The following is a 22,043-nucleotide window of genomic DNA, read 5'->3' on the forward strand; positions in this document are numbered from 1 at the left end:
GTTCTTTTTCTTTTTGGCTAGCATGAATATGGTGTCTTTTATGTTGCCTCTTTGTTAATGAAAACTCAGTTTTTGAGATGGGAAGCCATATCTTCTCTTTTGTTTTTCTCTAGGGTTTTGCTCAGAGTCTCCTCAAAAAGATGTCACATCGAAGTTCTATTCCAGGCTGTGGAGTGACTTTTGAAATTGTCTCCAATATTCCAGAGGTGAAGGATCATATGAAATTGGAATTTACTAAGAGTAAACATGTAACAAGAGCTAACTCCCTGAAAAGTCACCTACCTAAGAAATACCATGAAAATGTGTATATACAAAAGTGCTGTAGGCTTGTAGAGGAATTTTGTAATCGTAACTTGATTCATAGCACAATGTGTGTGCACATGTAATACTTCTGTGGGCTTAAAAGGTTCTGGTTTTAGTCTTTTGTTAAAGAAGAGTCTTTTGAAAAGCAAATCAGCAGCATTTTACTCATAGAAGAGGATATAACCTTAAAGGGAGACAATACAGCATAATACAGAGTTCCAGGGTAACATATTGGAATCAGACAGAAATCTTGTTTCTGTCACCTCTTAGTGAAGTGAACTTGGGTAAGTTACTTTGAGCCTAAGTTTTTTCATTTATCAAACTGGGTTAGTAATACCTCCTATACAGAGTTGTTTTTTAAGGATTAAATGAGACAGTATACACAAATTGTACACATGTTAAAGAGTAAATTGTAATTGCTATTATAGTTAGCAATAGTATTACTATTAAATACTAATGGGGTAGTATTTTTTATACTTTTAATTATTAATTACTATTAAATACTAATAAATAGTATTTATTACTGTTTTTTTTTTGAGCTAATTGAGATGTGCATAGAAATGAAACAGATGGAGCTGAAAATACCCATGACAGGCGCTTGCTAGAGAATGTAGTTTATATGCTTCCTAGTACTTATTCCCTGATTTAGACAGATTTGTTCACCTGGTTATTGGCACACCTAGTAACCAGGCCTTCCTTACCGGGATAGGAGAAGTGAGGGGTCTAAGGAAAGGACTCTGACAAAGTGAGGAAGAGTGGTTCCCTCCGTCATCTTGACTATGGAGCACTGGGGAGTGAGTGGGGAGGTCCAGGCTGTGTTGCCCTTGGGGGTGGAAAATGGGACTGGGACCCTGGGGTGAGGACTCCCACCTACGCACACCGTCTCCCGTGCCTTCATACTCTTCATTCAGGGGCTCAGTGTCTGTCGATCGATTCTGCTGAGTATTTGAACAGTAGATGGACAGTATATATTTGAAGACAGATCAGGTTTTGGAAGACTGAGAAGATTACACAGTACTTGGGCTTCATTTTAGAGTTCTTTTATTGCAGAGTGCTTTTGCTCTCAAATAATGTCAAATAGTGACTAAATTCTTCCCTGGCTCTTCAAAGTATTAGGCTTACAAGGCAAATATTAACTGTTTGATTGTTTAATTTTGAATCTGCCGAAACTTTAAAAATTGAACCCCTTTTCGAGTTAGACTAGCTGCAAAATCTTGGGTCTGTAATAGGTTGCTCTTTGTATGCTTGGAGGAGCCTGGTAGGCTGCAGTCCATGGGGTCGCTGAGGGTCAGATACGACTGAGTGACTTCACTTTCACTTTTCACTTTTGTGCACTGGAGAAGGAAATGGGAACCCACTCCAGTGTTCTTGCCTGGAGAATCCCAGGGATGGGGGAGCCTGGTGGGCTGCCAAGTATGGGGTCGCAGAGAGTCAGACATGACTGAAGCGACTTAGCAGCAGCAGCAGCCAGAGGTTTACTGTTTATTCTTTGTATCTGAATGCTTTCTCTCTTTTTCCAGTTGTTTCAGATCTTAACTCTATAAATGGTTTGAATGCAGTTGAGAAACACAATGCAATGAACCACCCTTTTCTCCCTTCATCTTTCTTCCCCTCCTTCCTTCTCATTTGCAGTTTTCTTTTTCTCTTTAACAGGGCATTTATTCTTCAGGTGACACGGTTTTCAAAGGGCAGAAGTGTGCAGTAATCAGCGGAAAGATAAACAGACGGCCTCACGTGATGGGGCTACCTGTTAATAATTTGCTAAACGACTAAGTTGGCAAGTGTTAGGGTCACATTATCAATTCCTGATGATAAAAAGGAAAAAATGAGACCTAAAGCCTACAGTGTAAGGATTTGTTATTTATTTAAAAATAAGCTTCTTAAAAGCTGTGTTTCATCATGAAGAAGCCTGGGAAAGGTCTTTGTGTTTCATGTTACAGAGGCCATGAGGACTCAGTAGCAAAAAGAAGTGGTTATAGACCAGAGAGCAACAGGAGATGGTTTTGCCTTTCTTTTTCTTCTTCCCTTTTTGTTTTTGTAAAGCAGCTAGAATGCTTTCATTGCTAATGGGGGTATAAAATGATACATTCACTGGCTGTTTATTATCAAGTTAAATAGACATCTACCCCATCACCCAGTAACTCCACTTATAGGCCCTTATCCAAGAGAAATGAAAACATGTATCCATAAAGATTTACATAAGAATATTCAAAGCTGCTTAATTCAAAACAACCTAAAGCTGGAAGCAACCCTAACATCCATCAACAGAGGAATGGGTAAATGAAGTATGGCTTATCCATACTGTGGAATATTACTCAAGCATGCAAAGCAATGAACTACATGATGACCAGATCTCTTGAGTCACTATGTTACGTGAACAGCCACATGCGGAAGGGTATAATTCCATTTTTGTGAACTTCTGAAACAGGCAAAACTAATCTGTGGTGAAAGAACTGATCTTTCCTTAGGGGAGGGAAGGAGTTGAACTTTGTGAAGTAATGGAAATGTTTTATATCTTGAGAGGGATGTGGATAATGTGGGTAAATATGTTTCTTAAAACTCAGAGACCTTGTCTCTCAGAAAACCAAGATATGTCTGTTCCCATCAGATACCAGAAAGTATTCCATGTCCAGTGGTGAACAGAATACTCTCATCAGGAGTCAGGAGACCTAAGTTCTAGTCTTGCCTCTCTTGCTAATTATGTGGCCTTCCTCTTTCCTTGTCTGTAAAACAAGAATGATTCCTAGGCCCAAATGAATTACTGTAGGAGAGAAAAGTTTTGTGAACTTAAGCTGGCTTCTGAATTTTTCCATATTTTATCTGTTCTAAGGCTTATGTTAATTAAAAAAAAAAGTCTTGAAGTTAGACTGTCTTAAAATTGATGCTGTCTTAAATTTAATTGGCCGAGTTTTTCTTTTTTTTTCCTCCTTAGTAATATATAAAATGATATTCTCTTAAAGTTGATGGCATCTTAAGATGCAGTGGCATTTAGATACATTCAGTTCAGTTCAGTCGCTCAGTTGTGTTCTACTCTTTGTGACCCCACGGACTGCAGCATGCCAGGCTTTCCTGTCCATCAGCAACTCCCGGAGCTTCCTCAAACTCATGTCCATTGAGTCAGTGACGCCATCCAACCATCTCATCCTCTGTTGTCCCCTTCTCCTCCTGCCTTCAGTCTTTCCCAGCATCAGGGTCTTTTCCAATGAGTCAGTTCTTTGCATCAGGTGGCCAAAGTATTAGAGTTTCAGTTTTAGCATCTGTCCTTCCAATGAATATTCAGGACTGATTTCCTTTAGGATTGACTGGTTTGCTCTCCTTGCAGTCCAAAGGGCTCTCAAATGAGTCTTCTCCAACACCACAGTTCAAAAGCAGCAATTCTTCAGCGCTCAGCTTGCTTTATAGTCCACCTCTCAGGTACATTCATGATTACTGGAAAAACCATAGCTTTGACTAGACAGACCTTTGTTGGCAAAGTAATGTCTTTGCTTTTTAATATGCTGTCTAGATTGGTCATATCTTTTCTTCCAAGGAGCAAGCGCCTATCAATTTCATGGCTGCAATCACCATCTGCAGTGATTTTGGAGCCCCCCAAAATCAAGTCTGTCACTGTTTCCATTGTTTCCCCATCTCTTTGCCTTGAAGTGATGGGACCAGATGCCATGATCTTAGTTTTCTGAATGTTGAGTTTTAAGCCAACTTTTTCACTCTCCTCTTTCACTTTCATCAAGAGGCTCTTTAGTTCTTATTTGCTTTTTGCCATAAGGGTGGTGTCATCTGCATATCTGAGGTTATTGTATTTCTCCTGGCAATCTTGATTCCAGCTGGTTCTCCATCCAGCCCAGCATTTCTTATGATGTACTCTGCATATAAGTTAAATAAGCAGGGTGACAGTATACAGCCTTGACGTACTCCTTTCCTGATTTGAACCAGTCTGTTGTTTTTGTCCAGTTCTAAGTTTTGCTTCTTGACCTGCATACAGATTTCTCAGGAGGCAGGTCAGGTGGTTTGGTATTCCCATCTCTAAGAATTTTCCAGTTTGTTGTGATCCACACAGTCAAACGCTTTGGTGTAGTCAATAAAGCAGGAATAGATGTTTTTCTGGAACTCTCTTGCTTTTTCGATGATCCAACAGATGTTGGCAGTTTGATCTCTGGTTCCTCTGCCTTTTCTAAATCCAGTTTGAACATCTGGGAGTTCTTGGATTATATACTGTTGAAGCCTGGCTTTGAGAATTTTGAGCATTACTTTGCTAGCATGTGAGATGAGTGCAATTATGCAGTATTTTGATCGGTTTTTGGTATTGCCTTTCTTTGGGACTGGAATGAAAACTGACCTTTTCCAGTCCTGTGGCCACTGCTGAATTTTCCAAATTTTCTGGCATATTGAGTGTAGCACTTTCACAGCATCATCTTTGAGGACTTGAAAGAGCTCAACTGGAATTTCATCACCTCCACTAGCTTTGTTCATAGTGATGCTTCCTAAGGCCCGCTTGACTTCACATTCCAGGATGTCTGGCTCCAGGTGAGTGATCACACCATCGTGGTTATCTGGGTCATGAAGATCTTTTTTGTATAGTTCTTCTCTGTATTCTTGCCACCTCTTCTTAATATCTTCTGCTTCTGTTAGGTCCATACCATTTCTGTCCTTTATTGAGCCCATCTTTGCGTGAAATGTTCCCTTGGTATCTCTGATGTTCTTGAAGAGATCTCTAGTCTTTCCCATTCTGTTGTTTTCCTCTATATCTTTGCATTGATCACTGAGGAAGGCTTTCTTATCTCTCCTTGGTATTCTTTGGAACTCTGCTTTCAAATGGGTATATCTTTCCTTTTCTCCTTTGCCTTTTGCTTCTCTTCTTTTCACAGCTATTTGTAGAGTCTCAGACAACCATTTTGCCTTTTTGCATTTCTTTTTCTTGGGGATGGTGTTGATTCCTGTCTCCTGTACAATGTCACAAACCTCCGTCCATAGTTCTTTAGGCACTCGTCTATCAGATCTAATTCCTTGGGTCTATTTGTCACTTCACTGTATAATTGTAAGGGATTCGATTTAGGTCATACCTGAATGGTCTAGTGGTTTTCCCTACTTTCTTCAATTTACGTCTTAATTTTGTAATAAGGAATTCATGATCTGAGCCACAGTCAGCTCCCAGTCTTGTTTTTGCTGACTGTATAGAACTTCTCCTCCTTTGGCTGCAAAGAATATAATCAATATGATATCGGTATTGACCATCTGGTGATGTCCATGTGTAGAGTCTTCTCTTGTGTCGTTGGAAGAGGGTGTTTGCTATGACTGGTGGACTGGACTAAATGTTCGGTTTTACCATATGATGGTATGTAAAACCCCAAGCAAACTTATTGGCCAGCCCAGTGTATTTTGCAGTTTTTGATGTTGTTATAACAAAATTCACAAGTAAAGGATCTGATTTTTTCCCAAGAAGAGTGGTTTGTTATGAGCCACATGAGCTTGAGAGATCTGATTAATTACGTTAACAAAATCCCTCCCGTGACATGAATACATCCCATTTATATGCCTGGACCAGCTGTGTCCATGGAGCTGGGCAAGGGAGAATATGCCTGGGGGCTTCTCTGCTTGGTCGGCTTCCAGTCTTGGGCCTCTGTCTGCAGAGTTGGGGATTGGACTATGTGGAGAGTCCATGGGAGGCTGCTTATTGAAAGGGTTGCAATCTCGCCTTTCTTCCCACTCTTACCCTTCATCCCTATGTCTGCTTCCTGCGAGGGTCCAGCTGTCACCTCAGCTCCTTAGTCCTCCCTCTGGCCCCTCAAGATGTGTTCCTAAAGTACTGTTGTGGTCAGGTTTCCAGCTTGTTCCCCAGATCCTTTCTAACCAGGAGTGTGTTGGTTCACAATGGAAGTGCAGGAGAGGACAGATTTGTTGAAAACGTGCCGTGTTTCAACTGCTCTGGTTTAGCCTTTCGAGTGACCCCAGCCAGCACGTATTCCGTGATTTCTGTGGGAAAATGCATTTTGAGTTCCAAGAGCTGACTTTAAAATGGAACTGGGAATACATCCCATTTGTTCATTCGGTACGCTTTGTGGATTCGTATAGATAAGATGCCTCTGTAGCATTTTCTTCTGCAAGGTACTTAGTTTTAATGTATAACTTTCCATTCTCCAGGATGCTCAGGGAGTAGAGGAACGAGAAACGTTAGCAAGGATGGCAGCTAACGTGGAAAACACGGCGTCTGCCGACTCAGAAGCGTACATCGAGAAATACCTCAGGAGCGTGCTGGCGGTGGAGAATCTCCTCACGTTAGACCGCCTTCGCCAGGTCAGCTGATGGGGACAGGGCAGGGTGCCAGCCCAGCTCAACCCAGGGTTTGACTTTCCGCAATTCACAGTATTGTGACGTCTAAACTTTTGAAACCTCTTAAGTAGAGCATATTGATTTACATTAAACTTGCCGGGTGAGTCTTCGAAGATACAAAAATGACATTTGGAAGTTACTTTTTCCAAGACCCTAAAGGGTAGCTAGTTGCCTGGACAGTGCTGTGCTGTGTGCTCGGTCGCGTCTGACTCTGTGACGCCATGGACTGCAGCCTGCCAGGTTCTTCTGCCCATGGGGATTCTCCAGGCAAGAATACTGGTGTGGATAGCCATGCCCTCCTCCAGGGGATCGTCCCAGCCCAGGGAATCGAACCCAGGTCTCCCACAGTGCAGGCGGATTCTTTACTGACTGAGCCAGTAGCGGAAGGAAATACATCACTCTTGCTGGTTAAGAAGTATTTTACAAATTCCTTGACACTGGACAGTCGCCAAAGAAAAATGTAGCCCTGAGGCAGAATGTTGTGTCCTTTCTTGGCCTCCACAGCCTCAGAGTGGATCTCTAAGAGGGAAAACAGAGGTGCCAGCCGTAAACCCAAGGCTCAGAAGCTGTAAACATCAGTTTACGTAGCTATGTTGAAACTTTTAAAAAGGTTTTAAAGTTATTAATTTAGTGTGTGCCAGGTCTTAGTTGTGGCCTGTGGGTCTAGTTCCCTGACTGGGGATCGAACCTGGACCCCTGCTATGGGAGCACAGAGTCTTAGACACTGTGGACTACCAGGGAAGTCCCAAACTTTTTTTTTAATAAACAAAAATACTAATGAAACATAAAAGTGAATGGTCTGCTTTTCATAATTTTTTCTCCTGGGACTCACTTGTGGCCAGCTTCAGGGGAGCCATCAGTAGATAAGGAAAGGAATGAACCACATAACCTGTCAGCTGCTTAATTACCTTTGAATATTCCACAGTGACAGTAATTGGGTCATTCTGTTGTATGAAGTAACAGCTGTCATTTAAAGAACCAGGGGACTTCCCTGGCAGTCCAGTGGTTAGGACTATGTGCTTCCGCTACAGGGGGCATGGGTTTGATCCCTGGTCAGGGAACTAAGATCCCACAAGCTGTGTGGCATGAACACACCACTCCAGTAAGTAAAGAGCTTGGAATATGTCCACAGCTCAAAGCCTGCTTTAGACTCTGTTGCTCTGGAAGTGTGTGTCTCATGCGTGCTTTTCCTCTGTGTTTTCTCTGACCCACAGGAAGTTGCCGTGAAGGAACAGTTGACGGGAAAAGGGAAGCTGAGCAGGAGGAGCATCAGCTCTCCTAATGTGAACAGAGTGAGTGCGTGGGACCCCAGCCTGTGCTCAGCCCAGGACCTGCTTTTGCTCCTCCTCTTTCCTTGGGTAACTCCTTTCCATCCTTTAAGTCTCATCTCGGGTATCATTTCCTCCTCTGCACTGACTGTAGTTCTCACTTCTCTACCCCGTAGCATCGTTGCAGCCCTCCATCTCTGACCGTCCTAATGTTACACGGTAAGCATCCGTGTAAGTCCCTCTGGATTTGCTTCTCATTTATCTTCATACCTCGGGTGCCTGGCACAGTGACTGTGTCAGGTGAGCAAAGCTAACGTAGTGCCTGAGGAAAGCCGTTTGAATTTTCTAGCCTGAACTTAATTACTTTCAGGTTGAGGAGAAGTCTGGACCTTGTTTATAAACTCAGTTGCTCAAAGGTCATCCAGGGAGCATAAGTGAGTCAAGTCAGTTAGGTTTGTTTTGTCACGGTGTCATAAGTTTGTTGTTGTGTTTTAAAACATAGATAAAATTTACATGAATATGAAGCTTACAAATAATTCTTCGCATGAATATGAAGCTTACAAATAATTCTTCACAAAGAAATAATGCTTGAAACCCTGTGATTTATCTCTACTTTCCTTACTTTTGATAAAGAGGTGGATGTGAGAAATAGTACACTGTTGTCTGAACTTCACACCAAGGGAAACCATGGTATAAATGTTGAAATAAAGAGTAGCTGACCCTTAACCCTGGTGTTGGCGAGATCCCAGTGACAGACAGGACAGGATGGGTGTCAGGCTGGAGGGCACAGGTGGCTCCCTGAGACTGAGTGATGTCACTGGTGATCTCAGATGGAAAGATTGGGAACATTCTCAGACAGTAAAAAAAAAAAAAACCTCCCTTTAACTCAGATAAATATCTTCTCACTCCTTCAGAAAATGAAGTACTAAAATGCACTGAATGATGTACTAAAATCTCTGTATGTGCAGAGATTTTGTACTTAGAATCCTATGATTTAAAATAAGTAGTTTCTGTGTATACATTTACTGCAGTACCCAGAGAAAGGAGTCGTCAGATCAGGACACGATAAGGTAACCAGTGGGCTTCCCTGGTGGCTCAGTGGTAAAGGACCTGCCTGCCAATCAGGAGACCTGGGTTCAGTCCCTGGGTCGAGAAGATGCCCTGGAGAAGGAAATGGCAACCCACTGCAGTAGTCTTGCCTGGGAAATCCCATGGACAGAGGAGTCTGGCGGGCTACAGTCCATGAGGTTGCAAGAGTCAGATACGGCTTTGCAACTAAACAACAGCAACAACAAGGAAACTAGTAGCCTGGTATCCTTTACATAGAAGTGAATAAACAAATCAGGTGTCCCTTACTTGGGCCCAGTTGGCTATTACCACTATGTGAGCTGGACATCTGATCTTATACAAACCTGCCTTGTTCAAAGTGTTAATTCAATGAAAAACAAAAACAGCAACCGTGCCTAACAGGGTGCCGAAGGCCGTGAGTCTAGTCTGCAGCTTGGTCTTGGCAGCCTCTCTCATACCACCCAGCTTTAACATTCTGTTGATTTGGTTTTCTAAGCGATGTATTTCCAGGATCATGGATGTGTGTGCTTTTGCACACAAAGGGCTAATTCTCCTCTCCGTTCCCTCTTCAGTTGTCTGGCAGCCGCCAAGATCTTATTCCACCCTCCAGTCTGGGTAGCAACAAGGTAAGTGCTCAGAACTATTTTCTGTCAGTCTTAGACATGTTTCCCATCCAACTTTTCCTCCTCTCAAGTATCACACGCTCGTTGTGCATGCCAAAACTTCTTCCACTTTTCAATACTATGTGAAATTTATTGGAAAGTGTTTAGAGTTCATTTCTTTTTATCTGCCAGTTAAAATAGTGTTACTGAAACCTTATTGTTACTCTGCTTGTTAAGGGTTAAACAATTTAGTTGCTTAAGTTCCTATTCCTGTTGAAAACATATTCTTCCAGTTTGTGTCAGAAAAGGAACTTCATTTCAGATTTTTAATAGTTAAAATATGGATGAAGTAATTGAAAATTTGTGACGAATAAGACTATGTTTAAAAGTTAATATTATATGTTAGAAGAAAGAAAAATAAGGGAACAGAAATTTTATTAGCTGGGATGTATTTATGTACTTGTTAATATAGCTTTCCCCAATTTAACGAGTTTTAAGCATAGATAATTCACTATCATTTACTTAAAAGGATCACACTGAAAACAGTCATAGGTGGATGGTTGGATACGACTGAGATTGCACTAGTTCATCAATTCATTGACCCCCTTCCGTGAGTCTACAAGTGTGCTAGGGTTTAGCACTCCTCGATACAGGTCCACTGAAAGGTGTGATGGGCATAGCACAGTTATAATCACCTAAACCAAGCAGAGTGTTTGGAAAACTGTCATTATTGATATAATGAATAATTTTAAGGAAAACATAAGAAAAACCATGACTTTTTTTTAAATCCATCTAACCCAAATCCTCTATCATAAATTCATTGAAAAAAGTGGCCAAAAGATTTTCAGCTCTTCTCTCTTGCTAGTTTCTTTATGTTTAAATGGAAAAAAAGAATACAAAACAGTAATATCTACTTGAAAGAAAATTATTGTCTCATCTACGTTCAAATAGAATAAAGGAATATAGATGCTATAATAGAAGTATGCCTAGATAGAGTAGGAACCCAGAGGAGGACGTGGACACTCCTGTAGGCATTATTCAAGGACCAAGAAAGGCTGCAAAGAGGGGAACCCCTCTCCGCGCCGCTCCCCCCGCTGCCACCGCCAGAAGCTTAATGTTGAAGGATGATAAGATCCACCCAAGCCGAAGGGATTGAAGCAAGAGTGTGAACAGAAGCATGGAGGGAGAAGGAAGCCTGAGTCAAGCAGAGGGTGCAGTGCAGGGCAGAGCCCAGAGAGAGGGCCCTTGTTTCAAAAGTTGCTGTATGATGTATTGGGGAGTTGTGGGGGAGCTGGGCCACTTTCAGGCAGTCCACCTCGACCCCACTCATGTTCCTGGCTGTGGTCCATAAAATTACGTTAGAATAATGTATATAGTAGAAATGTGTACTGTTATCAACACACAAGTGAGGGTGGACAGAGCAGGTCTAGGGGAGAGGTCTCGGCAGTGGGAGGGGAGGGGAAGAGAGTCAGGACCCGCGCAGGAGAATGGAGCCTCTAGAGCTCTGGGGACGTGAGCGTCGAGGTGGAGCTGGGGGAGACTGGCTGGCATGGGTTCTGGGAACATAGTAGAGAGAAGAATGTGAGGAGGCAGGTTTGAGGAAGAAAATGATTTAGTTCAACTTTGGACAGAAGGTGTGTCAGCCAGTTCAGGGTTCTGGAAGCCTGAGCTGAACACAGATTGGGGAGCTCAGGGCCTGGTTGGAACAGTCAAGGATTCACCCGAGTCTCCTGAATTGGCCGTAAGAGGTTCAGACAGGGAGGCGAGGTTGTGTGGGGTGACAGTGATGTTTAAGGGCTTGTGCAGGGGGAGCAGCCGGCCAGGGTGACAGACGGGAGTCCTCAGAGACGAGAGGTAGTGGGGACAGCAGCTGGGAACCTGGAGGAACTCCTTCTGGATGCTTCAGAGACTGTACTGACTGAAGAGACTATTTTGGGTGTGAGAGCGAAGTTTATTGGAGGCCTTTTCCCAGGGCAGTCTCTGTGGAGGGTTGGGGAGAAGTTAGGACATGGGTTTTTGGTTGTTTTGGGTTTTGGTTTTTGTGGCCACAGTATACAGAATCTTAGTGCCCCAACCAATGATAGAACCTATGCAGGAGACACTAGTTCGATCCCTGGGTCAGGAAGAACCCCTGGAGGGCAGGTCATGGCAACCCACTCCAGTATTCTTGCCTGGAGAATCCCATGGACAGAGGAGCCTGGCAGGCTGCAGTCCATGGGGTCACAAAGAGTTGGACATGACTGAAACAGCCGAGCACACTTGCACCCCTGCAATTAAAGCATGAGGTCCTAACCACTGGACCACCAGGGAGTTTCTAGCAGGATGTATTAAATGAGTAAATAATGTCGCACGTTTTTTGTTACTCTACCAAGACCTTCCCCTTTTCAGTCATCTTGATGTCCTGGGGCCCCTGGGTTAGGGATAGGAAACTTAGTGAAGATGAGGGAAGTCTGATTTCCACCCTCTCAGGTTGTACTGGTGTCCTGGCACCGCCCCAGCTGCAGAGGGCTGGCTCTGCCTGCTCTGTGTCAGCGTGTTTCCCATTCTCATCAGACACCTCCAACAGTGAAGGACCCTTCTCTCCCACTGCAGCAGTTTGGAGTCTTCTGTCTCACCCCTCTGCATGGACAGTGTCCCTGGGCTCTGACGGACAGTGGCAGTCTTGTCAGGGAGAGCAGAAGGGCCAGCTTCCCATTCCTAACTGTGCTCCCAGGTCAGCCGTGGAGCCATCTCCTCATCTTCCTGTAGACTGTTGGCCCCCTCGGTTCTGAACAGTTACCAGGTACAGCCAGGCTTCCCTCCACCTCATCACTGTCACCCTGGATCCCTTGCTTCCTGCTGTGTCCATATCAGTAGGTTATATGAATGTCCATGTATCTAAATCAGAGACCCTTTGCTGTCACTAGGGGAGAGGTAGAGGAAAACTGCCCTAAGACAGGTTTAGTGGATGGACCTGTTGAATGAGTAAGGAGACTCAGGTGACAGAGGACCACACCTGATGTTAGGAAACAAAGCCATGAAACACTTGGCAGAGGATTTGACTCCAGGCTCACTTCAGCAGGGAGCACAGAGCAGCTGCCCCGTTTGCGGATGAGGGGCTCTCACTGGTTTTATCATCTAAAGCAGAGCATCTTAAAAGATTGTTAGAATAAATATTCTTAAAATTGTGTTTTCTTCCTAGAGAGTAAAGAAATCTTTCCCTCCACCAGTAGCAGCAAGGAACAGAAGAGTCCTCCCTTTGGCCTTTTAAACCAAACAGTGGTAAACTGCATCCAGAATGGCATTGCCTTGAATTCAGAATTGTTACAAAGCTGCCCGTAATAGCATTCCTCAGGATGGGGTAGTGTTTAAACTAGTTGATGTAAGAATCATTTAGATCCTATTAAAACCCCTTTATACAGCAGCAGTGCTTATAGAGGTAAGAAGTGACACGTACCTGAGGGCCATCGCCATGCTGTTTATAATGGCAGAAGATTGGAAACAAGTCACATGCCTGTTGGTTTGACCTGGTTAAATATGTTTTATCTGTGTCCATGTGCGCGCACACACACACAAATGGATACTATGCAGCTATAAAAATTATTAGGAACCCCTCCAGGTTCTAATATGGAAAGAGCACCAGGATACACTTAGTGATTAAAAATGCAGGGCAGCACAGTGTGCTGCTGTTTGTGCGGGAGTGGGGAGCGCGAGAGAAGAGTGTGTGTGGCTGTTGCTAGGTGTACACACGCATGCAGGAACCCTGTAAGGATGTATCATAAACAGATGCCGCTACTTCCTGTCTAGGGAGAGGGCGGGAGTGTGTGGGGACCTGAAGCAGGAGGCTTCTCATGGTGTGCCTTTTTATATTACTTGGTTTTCGGATCATGGGAACAAATTACCTACTGAAAGAATTAAAAGGAAAATATTGATATCCTCTACCCTTTATGGTAGGTAGATTTTATTCTCCTATAAGTAGTGGTTTGAGAAACTCTCCAGTTGCTTTATCTATAATAATTTTCACACAAAATCCTCGAGCGATTATTGAAGAAATTGTTTTGGAAAACCTCAGAGACTCATGTATTTTTCTTTTCTTTTGGGGACTTCCTGCATTCTTCAGTTTTCAGAGATCCAGGGAGAGGTAATTAATCCATTAGGTTTTTCTGAATGAGTGGGATACATGTATTATCCTCCTGTTGAAAGCATGCTTGCTTTTACCTTGAGAATGCGAATGCATTTTTAAATGTAGTTTTTACAAGACAACCGCATTTGACACTGTACTAGTTTTTTTTGGGCTCTTACCCTTTTGTAAAAATAACTTTGGAAGTCAGGATATACAGTTCTTCGTTCCCTGGGACTATGAAAATATCTGTCAGAAGATGCCAGGAATGAAGGCATCTGATGGAGTGTACGAGGCTCTGGGATGTGAGGGGGTAGAGTTAATTCATTAATGAAGCCGATGGTACGGTAAATGTTTGAGAATTTGTAAGACATCCTTTTCTCAAGCATGGGATGCAGGGGGAGAGGAGCAAAGGAAGAGCGGAAGTGCCTCGGGCCTTCCTTCAACACCACAGAACGCAGCCCAGTGGTTCCATCTTGGCCTCTTTGCATGGAGGTACTTAATACACAATGAAATTGAGTTGGAAATACAATTTTAGCCTGGAATCACTGCTTAAAATGCTAGAAACTGTATTTTAAAATAATTGAAAATTATAATCCTGTTGGTTGCATCTACCTTGCACACTCATGGGGACTTCTTTCTGGGTTCTCTGTTCCATTATCTATATGTCTGTCCCTCTTTCCTTGAGTATGGACTCAAAGCTATGGACCAGAGAACCTGGGGTGCTCTGTTGCCTGCCACGTAAATAACACAACAGTAAAATTAGTTCACATTACGTGAAAAAGCGGGAGAGCCGCAGAGGAGGTTCAGGTCTGCCTTCCCTCCTCATTTGCGTTAATATCATGGCAGAGATTAGTTGGGAGCAAAGTAACACTAAAAGCTGTGGCTGGGAGGCAAGAGCAGAGCTCACTAGGATCAGGGCTTCTGGGGAGGTGAGAGCAAGTGGTAAGGTACTGAAACCTTACCGCACCTTGGCCTCTAACACTTGGACTTTGGCCAGCCACATTTTGCCTGCCCTCATTCACTGATGCTCCATACCTATGAAAATTGGAATTGTTTACTGAGCTCCACCAAGATGGAATGGGTGAGCTAATTAATCTTAGAAAGATACATTGAATTTTTATTAGCTACCCTTAACTCTTAATTTCACCTTATGGCTTAAATCACTCTTGATAAGCTTTGCGATTAAAAATATAAAATATTCCTAATTGCAGTGATGCTTTTATTTACTGTTACTGGCTCTTTCATCATTATTGTTAGGCAGGTTTTTTTTTTTTTTTTTAATAGACATAACGAAAACCTAGCAAACTTGTTGTGACCAGTCTACCAGATTAGACTCATAGTTTAGTTGCAGAATTAGTTCCAACAGATCGTTTTTCCATTTAAACAATAGCTGTGTGGTGAGACTGTTTGTGATTTAAGAAACTCTGTCAAGAAGAAATAACTGATATTACTTACTAAAGCCATTTTAAATGAATCGTGTATTTTAAAATAAGTTAGTGAGATGTTTGTCATCTTCCAAATGCAGTTTGAAATGCAACTAAAAGTAGCCAGGGACGTCCCTGGTGGTCCAGTGGTTAAGACTCCATGCTCCCAGAGCAGAGGTCCTGGGTTTGACCCTGGTCAGGAAAGTAGATCCTGCATGCCACAATTAAGACCCGATGCAGCCAAATAAATATTAAAAAAAAAATTAGCCAAAAATCCGAATGACTGTTCAGTTAACAAAGCTGAGTTGCATGTTTTGGCTCCATCGCTTTCCTGAAAACTGCAATCATTCAGCCCCACACTGGTTATGGTTGGTGCCAAAGGGGAGTCACCTCTTCTTGAGCTGCGTTAGTAGCCGCCTGTGGACCTGGAGTGTCACTGGCACTTCATTTACCTCTTTGTCACTTTCCTGATCCAAGCCAGACCTCTGTAGAGAACACCCAAAGCACTTGTGTCTTTCTGGAGAACAGGAGCAGGAGAACTGGAGGTCCCTGCAGGGACCATCCGCGTCCTCAGGTCAGCTGACAGCCTTGTGCATTTTTTCCTGTTGCGTTTTGCCTTTAAGCATAATTGTTACCTTGAATAATGTTTTATATCTTCGAATTCAGCCTGTTAGCACAAATAATTCCTACTAATTATGAAGCTAGTTTAGGGACCCAAAACGAAGCCAGAATTTCCACTCTCACATCCTCCCTTCGTGGCTGATCCTGAAGGCTGATAGAGGTAAAAAAAAATGTCAGAAACATCTCAGAATCATCTTTCCAAGAGTTCTGTAATGGAGCATAGGTTGCAATGGTAGAAGTGTAAAGAAAAAAAAAAACATACTGAGAACTGAGCCCATATGATGACAGAAAGTTCCAGTGTCTGGCCAAGGCCTTTTTATTCATTATCTTGAGTTCATCTCTCTCTGAAGTACCTTTAACTGGGGTGCTTCCTTTTCTCTTCCCCAACATTTCAGTAGTGGGAGAATCACCCTGGAGTGGCCAAGGATATAAAATTTATTGTTATTCTTGTTGTTTAGCTGCTCAGTTGTGTCCAACTCTTTGTGACCCCATGGACTGTAGCCCACCAGGCTCCTCTGTCCATGGGATTTCCCAGGGAAGAACACTGGAATGGGTTGCCATTTCCGTCGCCAGGGGATATTCCCAACCCAGGAATTGAACTTGGGTCTTCTGCATTGGCTGGTGGATTCTTTACCACTGAGCCACCTTGGAAGCCCTGTAAATTTTATTAGAAAGACACTAATTGCCTTGTCCCTGGGGGGCAGTGTGTGTTGCTAGACCCTGAACCACAGATTCTGCTTCTGGAAAGAGAATGGATATATGCTGCCGGAGAAAAATCTAGTGAGTGATGTCAGTGGAGTGTCTCCCTAGAGATCCACGGGGTCAGAAAGAGGAGAGGGCAGTGGTTTATCATCCAAATTTGTTGTTCCCTCGGAAGCAGAGCCTATTCTGTCCCAGAGCGATTTGAGATACTCCATGTTCCCGTCTCTGGTCGGCAAGACTGAGATTTCTCAAGGTTAAGATGACGGTTAAGGGAGATGGATGAATGAAATGTCTCCGTTTTTCATTCTCCAATAGAGTTAGCAATATGGCTGAGGCGCTGTGTAAGTACGGTGAGCATCCTTTCAAAGGTTCTCACTTGAGATATTTGAATATACGAGACAGTAAGAGTTATTGCCTCTGTTCAGATTCGAGAGTAACACTGTGTGTGGGAGTGCCAGCTGGGAAAAATTACCTGGGAAGCTAGCAGAGCCCCGAGTGTGCCTTGGGGAAGAGGTGACACCTCTGTTATTTGTCAGTGGATGCACACCGCACAGCTGAGGGGCTGACTTCAAATTAGCTGCTTGGTTTTCCTAAGGGCCAGAGTGCTACTGTGTCAGCTGCCGAACAAGGAAGACAAGTCTAAAGTATGGAAACAAATTTATCCTCAAATTGAGTAAGTTGTCTTCAGAACAGCCAGGCATGACCTTAATCCCGTGAACACGGCATGAAGCTTTACATCCCCTGAGAAGTTCCAAAGTGTTGACCTCACTGTTCCGACACCCAATTATGACGTCCCAGGGCACACAGAGCTGCAGCTTCCCAGACAGATAATTCAAAGGCAGAAGACATTAATGAAACAAAGTATGTAAATCAGCGTGTGGTTCATAGTAACACAAACGCTCCTACAGTGATGCGCTCAGGGTTCATCGTCCTCATCAGCTCTTCATGTGTCTTTTGCTCCCTTGCTTCCTAATGCTGAGCATCCTACCACATTTTAAAATATAGAGTGCTGGGCTTCCCCGGTGGCTCAGTGGTGAAGACTTCACCTGCCAGTACAGGAGACACGGGTTCGATGTCTGGTCTGGGAAGATCCCACATGCCATGTGACAGCCGAGCCTGTGCTCTAGAGCCTGGGAACTGAAACTGCTGAGCCCACGTGCTGCAGCTGCTATAGCCTGTGCACTCTGGAGCCAGTGCTCCACAACAAGAGGGGCCCCCACAACGAGAAGCCCGAGCACCGCAACCAGAGAAGAGCCCAGGCAGCAACGGGGACTCTGCATAGTCCAAAATACACGAACATGGAAAAAAAATTTTCAAGTGCTGAGAGAGTTCCCTCAGAAAGTGGCTTTCTCTAAGTAAACAGGATCCGAATCACTTAAGGCTTATTGATTTTATGATCGGTACTTAGGTTGCCGCTAAAAGCAAATAGGTTTCCAATACATGTCGGCAACCTAAGAGGGCTTTCTACCTCCATCCATCTTCAGGAGCAGCAAAGAGCTTACTTTGCAGGCAATTTACTAATAAAGATGCAAGTTGATCGTCAGGGTCACTCATCTGGGGAGTAGTAGCTTAATCTAACAGAAAACACCATTTTTTTTTTTTTAACTGGGGTGGAAAAGAAGAGTGACTGTCAAAGGATCTAAAGAGGATGTACAGCTTTGAAAAGACTGGCATCTCCTCTCCATTACTGGTTTCTGTGCTGGTAGCCTGGGCGGAGGTTTATTTCTTTCCTGGGTGGGACTGATGTTCAAAGTGCTTTGGTGCCATGACCATTTTTATGGCTCACCACAAGTTCTAGAAAAGTAAGTTACTCCATTACCTGATGGACATTGTTCTTGTATTCTGCAACAAAATCTCTTTCATGAGAGTTTACAAGACAAGTTAAAGTCAATCCTAAAGGAAATCAGTCCTGAATATTCATTGGAAGGACTGATGCTGAAGCTCCAATACTTTGGCCATATCATGCAAAGAGCTGACGCATTAGAAAAGACCCTGATGCTGGGAAAGATCGAAGGTGGAAGGAGAAGGGGATGACAGAGGACGAGATGATTGGATGGCGTCGCTGACTCGGTGGACATGAGTTTGAGCAAGCTCCGAGAGTTGGTGAAAGACAGGGAAGCCTGGCCTCCTGGAGTCCAGGTCGCTAAAGAGTCAGACACTGCTGAGCGACTGAGTGACAACAAGACAAGTTGAAAGAACAATCAGATTTGTTAATTCAGAGACCTGTGTTATTGGGAACTTGATGACTGCTTGGTTTGGGCTTAACTAGAACTCATTTTTAGCATCTGTTAAAAATGAGAGGCTTGGTAATATACTGTTCTGGAGTGTTTCTTTCATGAGTGGTATGTTAGCGGAGAAGAAACCTGAACGGTATTAGAGTGGTTCCTGGGTTTCAGTCTAGAATCTGAAGTGAAAGAAGGTATCTTGAGACTTCTGCAGTGGTCCAGTGGTTAAGGCTCTGCACTTCCACTTCAGGGGGCGTGGGTTCGATCCCTGGTGGGGGAACTAAAATCCCACATGCCATGTGATGTGGCCAATAAATTAAAAAAATTTTTTTTAATAATTTTAATTTGAAATTAAATTAAAAAAATTTTAAATAAAAACATTCCTTTGGGGGGAAAAAGTGTATCTTGAGGCACAAAAGCAGAAAGGGCCTAAGGAGCAGGCAGAAGGAGCATTTCAAAAAATATCTTATTATATCCATGTTTTGTGAGACGCAGTATGATACAGGAGAAAGAGTGTTCAGTTCAGTTCAGTTGCTCAGTCATGTCCGACTCTTTGCGACCCCATGAATTGCAGCACGCCAGGCCTCCCTGTCCATCACCAACTCCCGGAGTTCACTCAGACTCACGTCCATTGAGTCAGTGATGCCATCCAACCATCTCATCCTCTGTCGTCCCGTTCTCCTCCTGCCCCCAATCCCTCCCAGCATCAGGGTCTTTTCCAATGAGTCAACTCTTCGCATGAGGTGGCCAAAGTACTGGAGTTTCAGCTTTAGCATCATTCCTTCCAAAGAAATCCCAGGGCTGATCTCCTTCAGAAAGAGTATTAGGAGACTATAAATTATAACTGAAGGGGATATCCAAGTGGGAAGTATTATTAGCGAGATCAATTCTGTAAAGGAGAGGAATAGTATTATGCTGTTAACAGTATTATGCTCAGGTAATCAGATTTTTCATGTCTTCAGCAAGAATAAAGCTTTAGCAATGTGTAACATTTTTCTCTTCAATATCTTTAAATTTTTAAAAAATTGATTGATAAGTCAGAATGACCGATTTTGTCCTTAATAGGGCCGGTGGGAAAGTCAACAGGACGTATCACAAATTGCAGTTTCCAAAGGAATCGCTCCAGCCCTCCGTTCTCCCCAAAGTAACCATTCTCCTGATCCAGGTCAGTTATGTTTTTGTTTTTCAATCACTCTCGTGAAATATGAGTATCTTTCAGAAATAGTTTAAAATTTAAAAAAATCATTTAAATCAGGATTTTCTACTAAGTCGTACTAGTTAATGCCTATTTGAGTTTCACCCTTTTTTTCCTGTACCTTTATTGACTTACTTATCTTTGGCTATCCGGGGTCTTCGTTGCGGGCTTTTCTCTAGTTGCAGCGCATGAGCGCGCCTCTCTAGTTGCTGTGCTCGGGCTTCTCTTGCTGTGGAGCGCAGGCTCTAGACTGCAGCAGCTTCAGCAGTCGTGGCTCCTGGGCTCCAGGGCACAGGCTCAGTAGCTGTGGTGCACGAGCTTTGTTACACTGAGGCATGTGGGGTCTTCCTGGCTCAGGGACCAAACCCATGTCTCTCCTGCATTGTCAAGTGGGTTCTTTACACTGAGCCACCAGGGAAGCCCCTCCCTTTCTTATCATAATATGTTGAGTCACATTGTTTTGAATGTTGACTTTATCTTGCTTTCCTGTGAGAAATGATGTGTTGATCATGGTGTGTTGTCCTTCATATTTGTTTGATTCTGTTTGCTAATATTTTGTTTAGAGTTTCATGTATGTGTCCTACGGTGAATATATATACCTTTTTCATAACTATGTCTTTGTTTAGGGTTTTGGTATCATGATTATATTGATTTCATAAAGTGATGAGAAAGATTGAGGGCAGGAGGAGAAAGGCGACAGAGGATGTGACGGTTGGATGGCGTCACCGACTCCATGGACATGAGTTTGAGCAAATTCCAGGAGATAGTGAAGGACAGGGCTGGCATGCTGAAGTCCATGCGGTCACAAGGAGGTGGACACGGCTTAGCAACTGAACACAAAATGATGAGAAAAATTTCATCATCTTTTACGATGAAGTTCCTGAGCTCATGTGAACTTGGTCTTACTACTTCCTTAAACGTTTGATAAGATTCACCAGTGACACTCTCTGGGTCTGGAATTTTCACTGTGGGAAGATTTGAGATCATGACTTCAGTTTCTTTAATGTTTAACTTTTTCTGTTTCTTTGTAAGTAAGTTTTCAAAGATGGTTTTTTAGAGAAGTTTCTGTTTCATCAGATTACTTGATTTTCATAAATGTTAAAGTTTCCTTTGTTGATCTTTTAATGTTTATAGAATCTGTCAAGCTCCTTCTTTTTATTCTGAATAGATAATTTTTATTTTCTGTTTTTCTTTAATACACTTGAGACTGGTTTATCAGTTTTCTTAATCTTCCCACAGAGCCAAACTTGATTCTATTTTCTGTTTTGTTGATGTCTGTTACTTCATTTCACAAATTTGGGCATGATGTGCTTTTATTATCATTATATTCCAGATATTCTAATTTCTCTGTGATTTATTCTTTAACCCATGAATTACTGGGTACCATGTTAATTCAGTTTTTTTATATCTCAAAGGTGTATTATTATTATTGATTTCCTTTTAAATTCCATAATGTGCAGAGAACAGACTCTTTAAAATTTCAGTCTTTTAAAATTTTTTGAGACTGTGTTCTGTCTTGGTGAACATTCTGTGTGTACTTGGAAAGGTCTCTTCTGTTTTGGGGCACAGCGTCCTGTGTATGTCAGTTAGGTGTTGATGTCCTTGTTCAAATCTGCTGTAATTTTACTGACTTTTCCCCCCATATTTGTTCTATCAATCATTGAGAAAAGGCATTGAATATCTATAGATGCTTGTGAAATTGTCTATTTTTTCCTATAATTATATCAGTTTCTGCATAATTAATTTAGAATCTCTGTTATTGGGTATACACACATTGAGATTGTTTTTCTTTTTTTTTGCTGATAAAGTGCTGTTTCTCCTTACGACATGTCCCTTTATCTTTCTGGTAATACTCTGACTTTGAAATCTGTCTTGCTTGATGTTAGTATCACCACACCAGTTTTCTTTTGCAGATTGCTTGCATGGTGTATCTTTTCCTCAGTCTTTAAACTTTTAGCCTATGTGTATCTGTAAGAGTGATTATCTTATAGACAGCATATTTAGGTATGGAGTTTCTTTTTTAATCTTGTCTGACAATTTCTGTTTTTTAATTGGAATGTTTAGTTCTTTTACATAAAATATTATGTCTGCCGTGTTGCTCTTGGTTTCTATTTGGCCTTTTTATTTATTTCCACTATAATCTTTTTTGTTCTGTGTTAATTGAAAAATATTTTATAGTATTTTATTTTATCTTTGGCTTTTTTAATAC

At 42.6% G+C, this 22,043-nt stretch overlaps 1 protein-coding gene across 3 annotated transcripts in view; it reads left to right on the top strand.

Annotated features, from left to right (window-relative positions):
• KIF13B (kinesin family member 13B) overlaps window positions 1–22,043 on the top strand; it is a 209,989-nt gene that overhangs the window by 154,294 nt on the left and 33,652 nt on the right. For all 3 annotated transcript variants that reach the window (XM_019965813.2, XM_019965815.2, XM_019965816.2), the window contains 5 exons: window positions 114–206; window positions 6,439–6,591; window positions 7,842–7,919; window positions 9,536–9,589; window positions 19,705–19,804. In XM_019965813.2, the coding sequence (XP_019821372.2) occupies window positions 114–206; window positions 6,439–6,591; window positions 7,842–7,919; window positions 9,536–9,589; window positions 19,705–19,804 (478 nt within the window). The remainder of the gene's footprint in view (window positions 1–113; window positions 207–6,438; window positions 6,592–7,841; window positions 7,920–9,535; window positions 9,590–19,704; window positions 19,805–22,043) is intronic.

This window comes from Bos indicus, chromosome 8, assembly GCF_029378745.1.
Source record: "Bos indicus isolate NIAB-ARS_2022 breed Sahiwal x Tharparkar chromosome 8, NIAB-ARS_B.indTharparkar_mat_pri_1.0, whole genome shotgun sequence".
Taxonomy (NCBI): domain Eukaryota; kingdom Metazoa; phylum Chordata; class Mammalia; order Artiodactyla; family Bovidae; genus Bos; species Bos indicus.